The sequence below is a fragment of the Symphalangus syndactylus genome, chromosome 6 (genome assembly GCF_028878055.3).
Source record: "Symphalangus syndactylus isolate Jambi chromosome 6, NHGRI_mSymSyn1-v2.1_pri, whole genome shotgun sequence".
Lineage (NCBI taxonomy): Eukaryota > Metazoa > Chordata > Mammalia > Primates > Hylobatidae > Symphalangus > Symphalangus syndactylus.
Window position 1 is genome coordinate 29,657,297 of NC_072428.2, and position 19,698 is coordinate 29,676,994.

The window sequence follows — 19,698 nt, forward strand, 5'->3', positions numbered from 1 at the left end:
ACACATATGTTTATTGCAGCTGTATTCACAATAGCAAAGACTTGGAACCAACCCAAATGCCCATCAGTGATAGATTGGATAAAGAAAATGTGCCACATATACACCATGGATACTATGCAGCCATAAAAATGATGAGTTCATGTCCTTTGTAGGGGCATGGATGAAGCTGGAAACCATCATTCTCCGCAAACTATCACAAGGACAGAAAACCAAACACCACGTTCTCACTCATAAGTGGGAGTTGAACAAAGAGAACACATGGACACAGGGAGGGGAACAGCACACATTGGAGGCCTGTCAGTGGGTAGGGGGCTAGGGGAGGGATAGCCTTAGGAGAAATACCTAATGTAGATGACAGGCTGATGGGTGTAGCAAACCACCATGGCAAGTGTATACCTATATATTCTAGGTACATTCAATAAAAGGATTGTTTTCCCAGAAAAAAAGTCAAAGATCTATTAAAACTCAATTTTTGTTCATGTTTCTCATGATGGTCAGAGAAGAGAAGTGGGTTGTTTGAATAAAAATTCAAGTCTACTGACTTTCTGCCCAAGAATCTTCCTAGTGGAACCTCTAAAGCCATTATTTCCTTTTATATCCCTGCTCATGGATGATGTGTAGGCGATTTCAGAGTACTCAGACCAACTTTGTTGAGAAAAACAGAAACTCAGAAACAAAACATTTGGATCAAAGATTGGAAGCTACAAAATCTTAGGAGGAACAATTTGACTTAACATTACATGAAATGTATGGAAGGGCTAGAAGTATAAAAATATAATAAAAATAATCTTTCTCAAAGGTGCGAAAATTCAATGAGGGAAAACTCTAATTTGATTTTACTTTTTGCCTACAAAGGACACTGATAAAAATATTTTGTCTTTTTCCTCATAAAACTTGCTCTTTTAATTTTTTGAAGGAAACTTCTTTTAATATTTTTTTCTTCTTTCCTAGTGACTGGGTTTGATCTCTGGGGCTCTGTGTTTGCAACAGGAATTGTTTGCACATTCTACTGTACCCTGGTATGTATCTAGCTGTGAAGAAGTATTTAACACTACCTCCTAATATGGGATAAGGGCAAATCTCCAGCAATAGGCATCTAATTATAGCAGAATTCGTTATTCCAAAATTAAGCAGAAGTACGTTGGCTTATCTGTCACAGTTTCCTGAGGAAGGTGCTGCTGTTTAACATTCTTTTCATTACCAACCTTTAGGAGAATTTAATCTCTGCACTCATTCAAGAAAATCATGCCTAATAAGAAAAAGATCTAATGAAAAAGTCTTCTTGTTTAGAGAATAGGTGACCCTATGCTACTTCTGAGAAAAATAGTTTATTCATTCATGGCCCTCATAAACCACAGATGGCACTTACACTTTACACTTTATACTTCACTGTCTACTGGTTGAGAAATAACAAAATGTACATACCAGTGAGCAGTGATGGCTGCTATTTTATAAACTTGAGGATTTCACAGCTTGTTTTTGTCTTGTATTTCTGGGTAAGCCTGGATTACGTTTACCACTTGGCTTTACACATGCTCTGTTTTTAATTAAGGAGCCTGAGTTGTATTGGCAGCATGTTTATGTAATTCATACAATTATATATAGTTTAGTTAAACATTCATTGAGCACCTATTGTTTGCCCATTCCCTGCAGCTATAATCTTTATTCTTCTGAGTGATTGTACCATGTACAACCTATAATTAACCAGTTAAGCATATGGTAGTGGTTCCCAGACAGTTGAATTATCTTTCCTTCACTATAGATAAAAATAAAAAATTAATATATTTTCATATAGCAGATGATTCATGTATTTTGGTGTTATGTGCATATCACCTACTCTTTGTAACATCTATTCCAATTATATACAATTTTAAAGTAGCCTGATCTTTTTCATACTTGCAAATCCCATTATTTCTTTGCACTTAGTTTTGTCTTCATTTTAAAACATTACATTCTCATTACCATAATTCTATTCCAGACACAACTCTTCCCACATATGCTAAAAAATAGGATCTTGCTCCTCTTACCTCTGACCTCATGTAATAGATTAGTTGCTCTGAGGTACCTATCCAGAGAAGATCAGCTAGATGCTGGATATAACAATTTTTAATGCATTGCTTGCCTTGAAAAAGGTATCATAGCTCCCTAAGTAAGTGTTCTCCCCCAAAAACAAAGTAACAAAATAATATAAAACAATTTAAAATATATTAATTATCAGGGCTGATATTTGGAAGGAGTGTTGTGGGTAGACAGGATGCATGAGGTTGACTTGAAGGCAGGTGGTGATAACAGTACTACTACTATTAAGGTATTGAAATTTGGGTCAGTGAAAATGTAGGGAAACTGAGCTTGGGACTATAACATTAAGCTAGAATCCTTGGGGGGAGCTGGCATGGTTTTACTTCAGTGATGCACTTCAGATTTTGCAAGGAAAAAGTGCAAATCCTCTCTGGAGGAATAATCCAACTTAAGACTATAAGATATTTACACACAGATAAAGATCTAACAATAACTTTAACAAAATATCATAAAAAATACAAAATAGCAATTTACTATAAGTGAGGATCAGCAAAGCAACAAACAAGATTTAGCCTCTCAAGAACAAAATATTTTGGTATTAAAAGATACTGAATAAGAGAATAGATATGCATAAACAACTTAAATAAATAAAGAATGTAATTTCAAAGATGAATAAACATCAGGAATGACTGACCACACAATATAATTATTATGATAAAGAGCAAATATATTTGAAGAGACAATGAGTATGATGGAAACTCTATCCAAAGAGGTTACCCAAAGAATAACAGAGAGACAAGAAGATGAAAAAAGTGAAATAGAAATGGAGACATATGGTGGACAAAATAAGAAGGTCTAATTCATGTCCAGTTGGAGTCTCAGAGGAGAGTATAAATAGAATGGAGGTGAGGTAGTGTTTCAAAAAATTACGGATTGTAATTTTTCAGATATGATAAAATATAAGTATATATGGATTTAGAAAGTGTAACCTTAAAGCAGAAAGAAAAAGAATAAGTTTATATCTAGATACATTAGTGAAACTGTAGAACAGCAAATATAAATGGAGGACCTGAAAAAGAACCAGAGGAAGGAGAAAGAGATACTTAAAGAGGGACACTTAGCAACAACAATGGAAACCAGAAACAGTGGTATAATACATTCAAAGCATTGAGGAAAAAGTATTCCAGACCCAGTCATAATTGTGTTTTTGACAAAACTATCTTTCAGGAGTTGAGTGGCAAGAACCAAAGAGAATTTAGCACTTACAGAACTTCCCTAAAGAAAAATCTAGAGGAGATACTGTGGGAGAAAGGGAAAACATTAAAATATGACAGTTTTAAACAGAATAATTGATAAGAAAATAGTGAACATTTAATGAGTCTAGTTAAACTATTTTTGGTACTAACTGATAATCATTATTTTATCATTTGTATATTACTGTTTATTACTGTTTTATATTATTGTACAATTTAAAATATAAAATATATCAATAATAATTATAATTATATGCCATTTTGAAATTAAGAAAAAAGAATTACCCCCAAACTGTATAAAAATAGAATGTAAATCAGGAAGAGAGTACTCAGACTTAAATGTTTTATCATCCTTGAATTTCTGGGGATTACGGCATTGCTTAAATATTGACTCTACATTTAAAATGCACGGCGAAATTTCAAGGGGACCCATTTAAATAAAATAGTCAAAGTTAAGAAAAATGGAGTTTGAAAAAGCAACCCTCAATTCATCAAAGCAAAAGAAGAAAAGAGAAAAACAAGCATAGCAAAAGTAGGACAAATAGAAACCAAAAAGCATGACATCAGAAACATCCAGATATTCTTATAATCACAATAAACTAAAATAAACTAAATTGACTACTTTCTAACTGGTTTTGTGCTTCCAGTCTCTTCTTGCTCCCACACCCTGCATACCTCTGTCAGATTAATATTCTTAAAATATTCATTTCTTCATGCAACTTTACTGATCTAATTCTCTTCTTACTTCCTATTGTTCACAAGATAAATTATAAGCTCCTTAGCCTGGTGTTAAAAATCTTTCATTCTGTGAATCCAATCTACCCATATAATCTCTGTACCACACCTCTGTTCTTCTCTCTCGTCAAATTAGAGGCTTCACCTTTGCTCATATTGCAGTCTCTTTACTCTGATAAGCCTGTGGATGTATAAAATATTTAAAATAACCAGTGAAAGAGAAAAGAGAAAGTGTTTGTTGCCATCCAGGGTTCCGTAGTTCAGTAGGGCAAACATTAGACCCCAAACAAGGCAGTTTGACTAAATATGTAGGTGACACACAAGGTACCCTCAGTATTAAAGAAGTGTGTGAGTGTGTGTGTGTGTGTGTGTGTGACAGAGAAAGGAGTTCAGGACTCACTGTATGAAGGAGTCAAACAAGTCTTCATGTGGCTATAATCTGCCTTTTGATTAATATCTGATAAAGAGGTTTGTTCTCTTGCCTTATGCCAAGTTTATGCAGATTTCTGCACAACCAATGCCAAGTATCCTCTGAAAACAGAGGCCTTTGACATTTTGTCTTCATAGCACTAAAATCTTACATTGAGATTTGGGTTTTGAAGGCTTAATGGATTTAAGAAAATTAAGCTAGTGCAGGTAAGAAATTTATTATTCCTCAAACCATGTGTGAACAGAATATATAAATACAGTGCCTTTGGCAGGTATTTTAATGTCTATTTTTAAAATTGAATTTCAATTTTAATTACAAAAGAAGTGATGGGGCAACCCCATTGTCTTCTTTCATCTCAGGATGAAGATGAAGCCTGTCATCTTTTCACTAAAGTTCTTGACACTCTGGAGGAGTAACCAGAGATGATAATTCTGTTTTTCAATGTTAAAAATACCACGTCATTTCAGGGCTCATTCATTTCCCAAGCACTTATTGATATATCACTTCATTTCATCTTTCTCTACTTGCTCATCCCACATAGATCATCGTCCTAAGGGCTTCTATACCTGTAATACTAAAACAGCCTCTCTTTTTCCTTCCTTCTTCTTGCCCAAATGTTCCCAACTGTAATTCTACACTAGAGTCAACTGGGGAGCTTTCAAAAGACACTGAGGACCAGGCCCCAATCCAGACCTTAATTAATTCACAACCCTTGGGGATAGGGCTTAAATGTTATTTAATTATTTATTTTTTCTTTTACATTCCTCAAGTGACTCTAAAGGGGAGTTGGGTTTCATAACCACTGCTCTAACCTCTTGCCTAATCATTGTATCCTAAATTTTACTGTTAGATTCATCTTCCTGGAACTCTGTTCTGCTTACCTCACCATTTGACCATTCTGTAGCCCTTAAAATTCATTCCTCTATGAATGTCTGGAATATACTATTCCTTCCTAGTTCTTTGTTTGATATTCTACCATCTCAGTTTCCCAAAATATATTCCCTGTCACAAATTTTGCAAAAAGTGTTTCTAGTTGTGCAAGCCAGATCCTATTTGTTAGTCTTTATTCCCTTACTTCTTTATCACCTGTATTCAATGAATGAATCATAAGTTATGTTGATTTTACCTCCAAAACAGTCCATCCACTTCTTTTCATCTCTACCTTACCTCTATCAGTGAATCATATTGGGCATGGACTACTGAAATAAACTGAGATGTTCTCTCAACTCCTTCTCTTTTCCTGCAGTTGATTCTCCACACAATCACCAATGAAACTGCTGTGAAACAAAATCTCTCATCATATAACTCTTGTTAATGCTTCCTTATTGCTCTTGAGAAATCATTTAAGTGTCCTCATCAAAGTCTGTGTGGTCAGGCCTCTAGCAAATTCACCCAAAGAGCAAATTCCTCTTTGGGTGTTTCACACTTTTGACCAATATCTTCCAGCTTTCTTGTATTTCCTAAGGGAGCTGTGCTTCTTCACACATGCTGGTTCCCTCTTCTCTTTGTCCTCTGTAGTTGGTAAATTCCTACTCATTCTTCAGAAATTAGCTTGAACATCATTTCCTCAAGACCAGGTCAGGGCTCCCTGTTTTATGCTCCTATAGTAACCTGTCTTTCTTAATTGCACTTTCCACATTTTTAAGAAAATCACTATCTTGTTGTCTAACATCTGCTTCTCCTATAGATTATAAACTTTAAAGTTAAGGAAGGGGTATGTCTCTTTGACTTTCCATTTTATTCTCATGCTTAACATGGTACTTAGCACATAAAAGATGCTCAGTGGCTGATGCTGAATAAACAAAAGAATGCATGCATGCATTAGCAGAGAGGTTTTGCAGAGCCAGAAGAGTTACAGGGTTTGTTTTCAAGGACTTAAACATTCTCTCCATTTCAGGGAGGATTAAAAGCAGTGGTGTGGACAGATGCATTTCAGATGGTTGTCATGATTGTGGGCTTCTTAACGGTTCTCATTCAAGGATCAACTCGTGCTGGGGGATTCCACAATGTATTAGAGCAATCAACAAATGGATCTCGACTACATATATTTGAGTATGTCCAACGCAACTTTTTCATACTTTACAAAGACTTAGCTACATGACCTTATCACCTAAAATAATATCTTGGGCATCAAAGGACTATCTTTGTTCACTCATTTCTCTCTGTCTCATAGCTTTGATGTAGATCCTCTCAGGCGACACACTTTTTGGACTATCACAGTGGGAGGAACTTTTACTTGGCTCGGAATCTATGGGGTCAATCAATCAACTATTCAGCGATGCATCTCTTGCAAAACAGAAAAGCATGCTAAGCTGTAAGTTCTCAGTCAAGAAAAATTTTAATGTTTTATCTTACCTTATTTGGTACTTATTATATATTAATACTTCCTCTTGTGTGTGTGTGTGTGTGTGTGTGTGTAAGAGAGAGGCAGAGAGACTCACTTAACTCTTTCAACTTTTTGAGCCCAGCATTACTACTGTCATCTCAGCAGGAAGTGGTAGAGCTGGGGTGTGAACTGAAGTCAGTTTGTCTTTTCTCTCAATTATTTGCTGCCTCCATTTATTGAGAAATTACTAGATTAAATTAGGTACTGTGGGTGGCAATGCAAAGGTAAATAGCTCACATTTCTTCCTCACTTGATTTAGCATGTGGTCTCTTCAACTATTATTTTTCTTTTCATGGGTTAAAAGGTAAACTGAGGCACAGTTAAATTTTTAGAGTTTATTTGAGTGAACAGTGATTTATGAATTAGGCATTTACCAAATAGAAGTAGCTCAAGGCCTCCATTGAGGGAACACAAGGGGAAAAATTACAGGTTAAACATGGAAGCAAGGCAAAGAAAGTATTTGATTGGTTACAGCTGTACAGTTGTCTTACTTGGTCTATCCGATTGGAAATTCCTTAGTTAGATATCTCTAAGTTAGTTGGTGGTTTCTGAGTAGTTAGCATTGTTTCATTTTTTTCTTTGATATAGGCATTTACCAGAAATAGCCCAAGTTAAGCTTCATTTATATTTGCAAAGGTTAAGCTCACTTAACAGATGTTTGTACTCTTAAAGTTTCCAAGGAGAGGTTAAAAAAATAAGAAAACAAAGGGTAATATAGCAAGCCACAGTGGAACTTCAGCTGCTCTGACTCTTTCCTGGTCTGCTTGCTCTGAAGGATACAAGCAGAGGCACAGGCCTTTTGCATTTTCCAAGCCCTGCAAGCCACCCCATGCTCCAAAATAGAGACCAAAGTTATATACACTTTCACAAAACTGGCAGAAATAAGCCAGAACTGCATCCAAAATGATTCTTCATCTTCAGTGCTGATTCCCAAGGTTTCAACCTCCCCAGCCTAACCAGGATACTCTAAACTTTTCTTGGAGAAACAGTCACTATGAATATTTCCCCAAGTGATTTTAAAATGCTTTCAATGCAGTTTCTTATTTCACTAAATAAAATACAAAATTGCCTGGAAATGATTCAATCATTTTGTAAGTTGAATTCCAAAAGGAGAACTGCAATGTTCTCCTTATATATTTCATAGCTCTCAGAATACGGAAACAAAAGCATTATCTGGTGTTCCATCAATTCACTGGTAATATATTCAAATCTTATTACAATAAATAATATTGTAACAAACCCTCCACACATGTGGTCATCTCTTTATCAAATAGCTGTGTTATTGAAAATGCATGTGACTTTGATCCGAAAAATTCATTTAAAATTCTGCTCTAAAATAAATTATAGTTGGCTGTACCTGTAAAGAGAAGAATCCTTTGGTAAAATAAATAATAATTCTTTGTTATATCTAGTTTTTAAAAATATTATGAGTTTATATTATTTTCTTTTGTGAATATGCCTAATTTCTCTATGTTAATACCTGAAAGTTAGGAAATGTGTCTTTTTAATCATTTTTCCCCACAAGACCAAGAACAATGCTTTGTGCTTACTAAATGTTTATCACTTATTAAACAAAGTAATGCCTCGAGAAGCATTGTGTGTAGGTATATACACAGGGACACACACATGTATGGATGGGCATATATATGTGAGTGTGTATGTGTACACACTCATACACACACATATATATATGTAAATGAAACTTAAGGCTAACTAATCAGAAGCCACCAATTAACTTATTGTTATCTAGTTAGGAAATTTCCAACAAGATAGACCAAGTAATACAATTATATAGCTATAATCAATCAATATGTGTACACACATACACACATATTTCTGTATATAAATCTTAAAACCTCATTTAGTAAAGTAGTTTAATTCAAGAAAAATGAATATAATCCCTTTCCTATAGTTGCCTGGAACTTGGAATTTGTTGTACTAGTATTTAGTGAGTATGAAAGCTGGCAGAAAAGGAGGCATACTCATGAAGAAAGAAATGTACATAATTTCCTAACAAATGTACATAATTTTCTAACATTCAGGACTGCCATTCCTGGTTCCACCCATGCCCACTCCCATGAAGGGATTAGGACTGTGATAGTAATTTTGCAAGACTATTGAAAGATGAAACATAAAAATTCTCTTTAGAAAAGGGTTCCCTGAAAGAATCTAAGGTGATAGGGTTAATAAAATTCAGAAGAGAGAAATCAGTTCAGATGTTTGGTATAGTTGCAGTGCACAGAGCTGGAGGGGAGATTGCTGTGGTGAGAAAATGGTGAGGGGTCCCATCTGTCACACAGCTGGAGCCTTGAGGGCATTCAGGGGCATCTGGAAGCCACTCAGAGCCAGCTGCTGACTGACTGTCACCTAGGAGGCTCTGCAGATGCTGATGAGATGTTCTGGTTTTGTTCCATTATCTGAGAGCCTAATGTAATTAAGACATTCCATGAGGCTTAGAAAAATCTCTGGTACTTGAGGAAAATAAATCCTGCAAAATAAGTAAGTAAAAATACATCCATAAAGTTCACACTAAAGGTGGGCATGGGTTAGAATCAGAAGTGGCTCATATACATGCATTTGGTTTCATGACCAGAAATGTGATTACTCACCAAAGACAACTTAATCTAAAGCCAAATCTTCCTTGCACCTAGAAATAGTATCACTTACCCAGACACTTACATGTGCTTCCTGGAAGCTAACTGTGTTTCTAATCCCTTGTTTATCTTTCAGGTCTGCTGGTAGCAAATGGTGCTATGAGGGTAGAAGGAGTTGATGCAGGGTATCACATCCCATCTCCCAGTTACGATGAGCACATCTACACACAGTTGCTTTTCCATTTCCATTTCCTTAGTTTATTTTCCCCATGTCTCTATCAGATCTAAAATTATCTTATTTATTTATTCATTTATTTTCAGTGTTCATTACCTGCTTCTAATCCCAAAATGTAATCTCCATGAGGTTTATAGCATTGCTTCCTGCTATAGCCACAATACCTAGAACAGGGCCTGGTACAGAGAGTTGCCCAATAAATACTTTTTGAATGGATCAATGAAAAAGCCTATTTTACAAACAGAAGAATTAGCCCTGTATAGAACCCAAGTCCATTTCAAATGAGAAATGAATTCAAAATACAATGACTTTAATGTTCTATTGCCACTGGTTTCTCATTTCACATAGTTGACTGATGAACTTATAAGATTGTTCTGGATAATATATGACTGTCCTCTGTATGGCTCTATAACCTCCACATATTTTTACAGAGTGTAATTCATTAAATCCTCATAATCCTGTAATAAAAAGTAAGGCAGTTATGTTACATTCTTTTTACAGATGATATAACTGACTCGGTGTTATGTGATTTGTCTAAAGTCACACAGTTGTTAAGGATAAAGACTTTTAAATCCAGGTCCAATGGTATATTTTAAAAAGAAACAGTGTAAAAAATGCAATTATATAGTAATGAATTTCTACCATTAATTTCTTCAATCATTTCATTATTTCTTACCAAAAAATAATTTTATATTTGCTATACGCTAGAACTGTTCAGTGCTCTGGGAACACAAAACAATAATACATGAATAAATATAGAATTTCAGATCATAAATACTATAGTGACATAAATAATTATAAGGAGTAGAAACTGACAAGAGAGCAGGAAGTGACTATTACAAAGGAGGAACAGGAAAGCCTCTCTAGCCGGCCAGAGCAAAGGCTTGAATAGAGTTGGCCTGAAGGTTGGAGACAGCAAGAGTACAGCTAATGCAATTATTGGTATTGCTCATTTTATGTAGCAATTGTATTCCCAAAGCCCACCAAGAAAAACAAACAAACACATAAAAATCGTTGCATTGGCGAAATACTTTCACGGAAGTACACTTTGAGATAAAAACTTCTTCTAAACTGTGAAGTGAAAACTCCTCTAAATGGGATAATTATCTGGCGTATTTGCCTTATAAATGTGGACTTTGATTTAAGGGTCTTCTGAAAATCAAGTACACCTGTACAGTATAGGTTTTAGAGGACTTTGAAATAAACGTGTGTCTTTACATTTAAATATGATTCCCTTCAAACAATGACTAGATCTTAGACAAGGTTCAGCGTTGCTCTCTTGGCCCCCTGCGGCCATCTCCACAGTGAGGTTGTTTATTCTCTCAGGCCAAGGTAAGGCCAGCCTACTTTCATGTCCTCTCTGGAATTGAGGAAATTAGTAAAATTTTGACTTTCAAAGGACAGTAATGAATACAACATAACTGTAGGATACTACAAAAACACCCAGGCTGGAATTAGGCGTATCTGTGGGTTTTAAAATAAAATGAATTGCACCACATAATATGGGTAAGATGATCCTAAGTTTTTCGTACTTTCTGTTGTCTTTTTAAAAAACCAACTCTAACTTTTATCTGCATTAATCTCCAAAGTGAATATTTCCAACCCTTATCTATTTCTGTATTAGCTCATTATCCCTCTGGAAAAAGATGTTAAAAATGTAAGTTGCCTTTTTGACAGTTTTATGAATTGAGTAGGGGGAAAATCACTTGAAGTTATATAATATGAGTGATTGGTATGTGAAATTTCATCCAAGAGAATAGATCTCATACCACACATATTAAGGCTTTGCAGAAAACCGATTTCAAAGGAAAATTCACTTAAAATCTTACTTTATTTAAATTTGGTAATGAGCCTAAAACTGTAATATTCTCAAGCAAAAAAAAAAAAAAAAATAGCAAAAGTATACAGTGTAGTGATTCTTAAAGACTATAGAATTTTATTTTACTAGCAAAAAGGCCCAAAACCCTTTACCTTGAGTACTTGGTAAAGACCTCACCACACTATGATATGGTATACAGGCTACCAATAGGCCCATGTGCTCTTTTCTAGTGCCTTGTATTTTAACTTGCTGGGTCTCTGGATCATTCTGGTGTGTGCTGTCTTCTCTGGCTTAATCATGTACTCTCACTTTAAAGACTGTGACCCTTGGACTTCTGGCATCATCTCAGCACCAGACCAGGTATGGGTTTTCTTGAGGACAGTGGCGAGTGTCTGGAATGAGCGTGCTTCTGGCTATTGGTGGGTAATCTTGGCCTTTCTCTTTTTCTTCCTAGACTGCTTGCTATTTCTCAAACCCCAAGAAGTTGGTTTCTTTCTTCTCTTGGGTGATATCAGCACCTACCAGGTTCTAATATAGGGGAATGAGCATGTAAAAAAGAGGGCACCTTGGCCAGGCGCGGTGGTTCACACCTGTAATCCCAGCACTTTAGGAGGCCGAGGCGGGCAGATCACCTGAGGTCAGGAGTTCGAGACCAGCCCGGCCAACATGGCAAAATATCATCTCTACTAAAAGTACAAAAATTAGCCGGGCATGGTGGCGGGCACCTGTAATCCCAGCTACTCAAGAGGCTGAGGCAGGAGAATTGCTTGAACCTAGGAGGCAGAGGTTGCTGTGAGCCAAGATCATGCCACTGCACTCCAGCCTGGGTGACAAGAGTGAGACTCCATCTCAAAAAAAAAAAAAAAAAAAAGAGGGCACCTCACCTTATTCCTGAAGACAAGGTCTGGCAGCATAGCAAGGCTGGAGAGAGTGGAATGCAGGCTTGAACCATGGCTTTGGATGTTGCTGCTGCCTTTGGACTCTTTCTACAGGTTTCACAGTTGATTAAGGAACCTCAGATTGAAGAAAACGACCCTTATTTCCACAATGCCTGCCTCTTATCATGTCTTCTCAGCATAACATAAACATCGTGCTGATATACCACAGTAAACATGGTTTCGAAAACTCCATTTATGGAGAATATGCTCAAGGGAAGTAATCATTTGATTTCCCTCTCTCTATATATTTAACTGTCCTGCTCTGTCAAAGAGGGGCTCCTCTGCCACAAACCTGAATGTAAAGTAGTACATCATACCTAGATTCCCTGAAGACTTCTTTTAGGGGCTTGATTTTAGGGCTTAGTTGCTAACATTCAGGATAAACAGGAAAGAAAATGGCATATATTGAAAACAAGGAAAATAAACTTCCTACCTCCTTTTGCTAAAAGGCTATACTCCCACATTTCAAACACTGATGAGAAGATCACTAATCCTATTTTTTCTCTCTCTTTTCTTTTATTTCTTTCTTTTTATTTATTTTTTTATTTTTTGCCTCCTCTTCAGCTGATGCCGTACTTTGTCATGGAGATATTTGCCACAATGCCAGGACTGCCAGGACTTTTTGTGGCTTGTGCCTTCAGTGGAACTCTGAGGTTAGTATAGCAACAACAATCTGATGATGATGATGGAAAGGATGACAAGGATGATGGTGTAGTGATCAACAATATTTAGCAAGCACTCACTGTGTGTAAACTGACCTTCTGAATGTGTTATTTGTATTTGCTCATTAATTGGCACACAACATATGAGCCTAGAACGTTACTCATCATCAGTATACAGATAAGGAAACAGATTTAGCAACATAGGAAAATTACCTATGGTGAGTTAGTAAACTGCAGGGGCTGGATGTAAGCCTTGGTCTGTCCCTACTCAAGAATTTTATGCTCATTATCCTACCTTGTCTGATGCTAATTGCCCCCACACTTTTGTATCACCTTTACATAAAGCAGCTCACTCTGCTGGCTCTTCTCATTCATTCGACTGCAATATATATAGTCATGTGCCACATGACGTTTCAGTCAATGATGGACTGCATATATGATGATAGCCCTATATTTTAATACTGTATTTTTATTATACCTTTTCTATGGTCAAGTACACAAGTGCTTTGTGATTGTATTACAATTGCCTACTGTATTCAGGACAGTAACATTCTGTCCAGGTTTGTAACCTGGCAGCAATAGGCTATACCATATACCCTGGGTGTATAGCAGACAATGCCATCTAGGTTTGTGTAAGCACATTATGATGTTTGCACAATGATGAAATCACCTAACAATGCGTTTTCTCAGAGCACAGCCTTGCTATTAAGCAATGCATGGCTATATATTATGCACATCTATTCTTTGCATTCCATTGATCTCATCTTTAATAACACACTCAGACAGCTAATAACTTCCATTCCCCAAATAAGGGCGTTATTCTAAATACAAAATCATTCACACATTTATTGTGACAAATATTTTAGAAGGCTTATATTATACCAGACACAGTTGGTGACATCAGGGATACTACAGAGAACAAGACTGACATAAGCATTGTCCTTACTTATATAGAGTTTGCTTTCTAATAGACATGGAAGATGGCCAATATGTGAGTAAAAAAGATAAACAAGATTGTGTCTGAAAACAGCAAATAGTATAAAGGAAATAACAGCTGTATCCTAGTGAGAGGTGAAGTCTGAGGATTGTAATTTTGATAGGGTCTTTAAGGAACTCCTTTCTGAATATATGATATTTGTATTGAAATCTAAAAGATGGAAAAAAAGCCATCTATGTGAAGAGCACAAGCAGGAACATTTACAGGCAAGGGGAAAAGCAAATACTAAAGCCCTGGGGAGACAAACTGTATGGAGTGTTTGAGGAACAGAGGAAACACTGGCACCTAAGGCCCTGGAAGGAGAGCAGGTGGGGATGAGTTAGAAGAGGTGAGCAAGAATCAGATCACGGCAAGCCTTCATGAAATGGTAGAGTTTCCATTTAAAGTGAAATAGGAAGTCATTAGAAGGTTCGAAACCAAGGGAGTGAGTGATACACAAATTGAAGACTTGGTCTTCCGTGTCAGGAAGATTTGAGCTTTCCTCTTTCTATGTAAGAAAAATAGCCAATTGACCTAGGTTAAGGACTTTTTTTCTCATTTGTTCATTGTCTATTTGCTTTATTAATGACATTTTTGACCACGTAAAGATTTTAATTTATATTAATGTTTTACATTATGATTTCAGGATTAACATCATTCTCAGAAAGGTTTCTCCATTCTATGATTGTAAATAATCAACCAGACGCTATTCTAGTATACTTATGGTTTTATTAAATATTAATGTTATTAAATTATCTAGACTATACATATAAGAAATTAAGTGAAGTTCCTGCTTTATTTTCTTTGTAAACTAGTAACCAAGTTGTCCCATTTGTCTTTAATAAATAGGCCATCTTTTCACCGCTGACTTGAAATATTACTTTTATTACATTCTATATTCTTCTATGTATTTGATACCTCTTCTTAATTATCTTTTACATTCTTTTGATCTACTGGTATTTAGCTATGCCAACACAAATAATTTTGATGACTGTACTTTAAAATATAATTTATCTATTAGGTTGATACCTTAATTAATTTTATTTTACAGAATTTTCCTGATATCTAGGGGTTTTTAAAAAATATTTTTAGTTGATTCTTTGGGGTTTGATTGTAATCAAATATCTACAAATACTCGACTTTTTTTCTTTCTTTTTAATAGATGCACTTCTATGTTTATTCTCTCATGTAATTGTGCTTTGAGAACAATGATAAATAATTAAGGTAATGTTTTATTATGTACTCTAAAAGGAATATTTATTTGGTTTTACAACTTAATAAGATATTGACTTTTGGTTTGAAAGGTATTATTTATATTTGAGAATATTCACATAAATTATTTTAAAAGTAGAATAATAAAATTCATGTATTTATGCTAATTTTAGAAAAGATGTTTATCTGAGTGGTATATTTTAGTAAAATTTTAGCATCTTTGAAATGGTTACATATTTTTGCTCTTTTGAAACTTTTAGTATGTTAATATGTTAACAGATTTCCAAAATAGCAATATCCTTGAATTTATATAATGACTTTACCTTAGGATTTTAATTTAGTATACTGTTGACTTGTTTTTACTAATATTGTTTTTAGAATGTTGCATCAATAGCACACAGTGACACTGTCCTATGGTGTTGGTACTAGGATCTCAAGGACACTAAGGACAGAGATAATGAGCACCAGAGACTCAAACACCAGTAAGGGTCACACTCTGTCCTTTCTTTTGTCCCTCTCTACATGCTTTATTTTTTGCCCTCTTACTCTGAGGCTCACTCTCTCCAGACTGGAGAAATATGGCTGTTAACAGATTATATCCCCCATAAAAGAATGGTTGATTCCTTTATCCTAAGTCCCAAATTTTCAAGGAAGAAACACACTGGACAACATATGGTATAGGGAGATTACTACTGCCACAAGCACAAGGAGACTGTGGGGATAGAGAAAGGAAAAGACAGGAGTAGGGATAGAAAGGGGAGATAGTGGTTGAGAGGTAGGGGAAAAAAATATTTCCACTATCTTGTAGCAGCCTTAGAATCTGAAAATTGTCATATGGATACATCTGACTACCAAAGCAACCCCGCAGAGGTTCTACAAACCTTACCCTTCTGGGCCAAATTCAACTTTCTGCTCCCTCCCACCCAAAGGATTCAAAGACTAACCTTGATGTTGGAAACTTTCACAAGATGTATATTGAGACAAAGATTTTGGGAGCATAAAAAGTCCTTTTATTTAATCTCCTTCTCTCCTTATTTAACTTTTATGGAGCTCCAGATAGAAGAGGAGTCTGGCAGGGATCACATATCATGTTTTGATTCTTAGGAAAGTAAGAATAGTACCCCCAAAGCACTTAGTTTTCAGATGTGGGTCTTGGACAGTTTTTACTTCTGGTATATATATCACTTAGAGAAGTCATAGCTATATCTTGTTCTCAAGTGAGCAATGGAGGATAACAGAATAATTTTTAATGAATATCAATGGAAAACTTACAAATTGCTAGACATCTTTTGTTCATTGGCCTGTTTCTTTTCCAGAATTTTTTTTTTCATAGTTGTGATTTTGCATCACTTGAATTGAATATGTTATCTATTCCACTAGCTAAAATATTCCGGGTCTGTATGAGGAATTGAAGAAGGTCTCATTTTATTCTGTAAAGAAAACCCCAACGTTCAGGTGCTCTGTCACCTAAGAAAGTTTTAGGTCCAATAAGATTGAGCTCTGATTGGAAAGTGAGAGAGAGAATATCAGAGGTTTTATGCAGTTTCGATTTGTGGCTACTTCCCAGTCTTACCTCTTGCCACTTTCTCTTTTACTGTTACAATATCATTCTAGCAACTCTGGTAGCTTTAGGTTGTTGAATGTAACAGCTCCTTTTTATGTTGAGACATCTATATGTAATTTTTCCTTCATCCTACAACATCTTTTTCCCACTTTGCATGGATTTTCCCAGTGCCTGTCACTTCCTAAGGAAAAGGTTTCCAAACTACATATCAGTTTAGGTCTCTATATGTTCTTATAGCATCTTGCTATTTTCCTTCACAACTACAAGCAAGTAAATAATTGGCTGTTAAATGTTTGTGTCCCAGTTATACTGCAAGATCTATGTCTTTCTGGTTCACCATTGTATGCTTGATACCCAGAATGAATAAAAGGATGTATAAATAAATGAATGAATAATTAATGAGTGGCAGGCTGTACTGATTGCTGGGTTAGAGTAGTCACTACTTTCTGCCTCCACTCCAACCTGAACACACACATAGACACACACACACACATTTCCTCTGGTGTTGCCTGCTAGTTCATTTAACCTCTTGTTAAGGGGAATTAGTGGGTGTTAGATTATGAAAGCCTAGCTTCTTCACTGTAGTTCATGGAAAAATTTTGAGAGCAATAGCACGGAAAAAGATTTGAAAGATGAGTAAAGAGGCCATAAAGTTCCCATGGAGTCTCAGGAGATAGAGATATGTCTGCATCTGTTTTTTCTAGAGCCCTGCCTTATCTATCTGCCCTGGACAAGAGGGCAGGCTGGTAGCTCCACCTTATATAGCTTAGACCATGTTCTCACTTTTCTTTCCTTATAGCACCGTGGCTGCCAGCATCAATGCCTTGGCAACAGTGACCTTTGAGGATTTTGTCAAGAGCTGTTTTCCTCATCTCTCCGACAAGCTGAGCACCTGGATCAGTAAAGGCTTATGTAGGTACAGCTGGTGGACCTTCTATTCCGTATCATGAAATGTACATGTGGTAGATGTCAAAATCCTGCATGTGCTATTCAGGACACACTTATAAACACAAATGCACAGTGAGATATGTGAAGAATCCCACATATAGATTCTTACACTTCCAAAGATCCAGCAGAGTATCAGGAAAGAATGACTAGCTAGTTTATCTTAACTGACTTTATTTTCAGATACTCTTCTATACTTACCCTACACTCTAGACAAAGCTTATCCAACCCACAGCCTGTGGGCCACATGCGGCCCAGGATGGCTTTGAATGCAGCCCAACACAAATTCGTAAATTTTCTTAAAACATTCTGGAATTTTTTTGTAATTTTTAAAATCTTATCAGCTATCATTAGTGTTTGTGTATTTTATATGTACTCCAAGGCAACTCCTTCTTTCAATGTGGCCCAGGGAGGCCAAAAGATTGGATGCCCCTGCAGACTAACCACATCAATCTCTCTTGATTACACTGTGTGATGGTCATATTAGTCTCTCTACATGGGAAGATGTTGTGTTCACTATGGCCAGTCACTTGGACAAAGAAAAGCGAAATTCTTTTCTGAAGAATTGTTCCTTATTACCAAACTCCCAGTAAACCCCTCAAAGAATAATTGCTCCTTGCTTAATCATGCAATTGCATATTATGTTTATAATCACTTCAGCACTTATCAGAGATAATTGCAGTTTCACAAGGTTTACTTTTTAAAGTGTAAACAAATTATGTATTTACTTACTAATAGAAAATATAGGTAATTTGGGAAAATTTATGTACACTGTTAAATAAAATTATATCTATCTAATTTTGTTCCTGGTTGTTTTTCCCTGACATACTTGTGACATACACAATAACATATCGTGTTATTATGTATTTTTTAAAAACATAGTATTTGAATGGTTATACAGTATTCTATCAAATGGCTTATTTGCTTAATTTTATGTTATTGTTACTTTTTAAAATTTTTTTCATTTTATTTTAATACTGTGACAAAAAAAAAAACATGTACATAAACCTTTGACTGCATCTGTAATGTTTTTCCTTAACACAAACTACTAAAAGAAAATTACCAGGTTAAATAATACAAATTCATTGATATTTCTTGGTACATATTATGAAATCTGGTTCTAATAGGATTGAATCAATAATTATGTGTGGCAGCAGTGAGTGTTGATATATATTTTTTTGTGTATAATATTAGTATTTTTTAAAATTGCCCAAGTTAGTGGACAAAATGGCATCAGATTTTTGCTTTAATTTATATCTTTTGATATATAGAGCATTATTTTTCAGATAGTAATGATTTGTGTATTTTTGTAAAAAATTATTTTTGCTTTCTGTATATTTGTTGATGGGACATTGGAAATTTTATTGTTTGCAAAATCTCTTTATATACAGAGGAAATAAGTCCTCTGTCTATTGTAGAATGTCTCCCAGCTTAATTGTTTTTAAACATATTTTCATGTACAGAACATTTTAATTTTATTTTTGATCAAATATATCATTTATTATTTTACCATTTCTTTATGCTTATAAATTTCTTACATTAAAAATGTTTACTTATATTTCCTTTAGATCGTAAGTACTTTTATATTTTATATTCAGTACATCTAAATTATTTATTTGATTTATAATTTAAGATAATGAACTAAATTGTTTGTCTTTTTTTTTTGAAAGGGAGTTTCACTCTTGTTGTTGGCTAGGATGGAGTACAATGGCATGATCTTGGCTCACTGCAACCTCCGCCTCCTGGGTTCCTACCTCAGCCTCTGGAGTAGCTGTGATTACAGGCATGCGCCACCATGCCTGGCTAATTTTTTTTTTTTTAGTAGAGATGGGGTTTCTCCATGTTGGTCAGGCTGGTCTCAAAGTCCCGACCTCAGGTGATCCCCTGGCCTTGGCCTCCCAAAGTGCTGGAATTACAGGTGCGAGCCACC

General features: G+C 35.5%; 2 protein-coding genes across 5 annotated transcripts in view; one reads left to right on the plus strand and one right to left on the minus strand.

Annotated features, from left to right (window-relative positions):
- BBOX1 (gamma-butyrobetaine hydroxylase 1) overlaps window positions 1-19,698 on the minus strand; it is a 483,622-nt gene that overhangs the window by 436,612 nt on the left and 27,312 nt on the right. The window lies entirely within an intron of this gene.
- Window positions 1-19,698, plus strand: part of SLC5A12 (solute carrier family 5 member 12) — a 51,750-nt gene that overhangs the window by 11,351 nt on the left and 20,701 nt on the right. Inside the window, exons 4-9 of the mRNA XM_055282091.2 lie at window positions 952-1,019; window positions 6,335-6,489; window positions 6,611-6,751; window positions 11,702-11,831; window positions 12,974-13,062; window positions 17,623-17,735. Of these exons, the coding sequence (XP_055138066.1) occupies window positions 952-1,019; window positions 6,335-6,489; window positions 6,611-6,751; window positions 11,702-11,831; window positions 12,974-13,062; window positions 17,623-17,735 (696 nt within the window). The remainder of the gene's footprint in view (window positions 1-951; window positions 1,020-6,334; window positions 6,490-6,610; window positions 6,752-11,701; window positions 11,832-12,973; window positions 13,063-17,622; window positions 17,736-19,698) is intronic.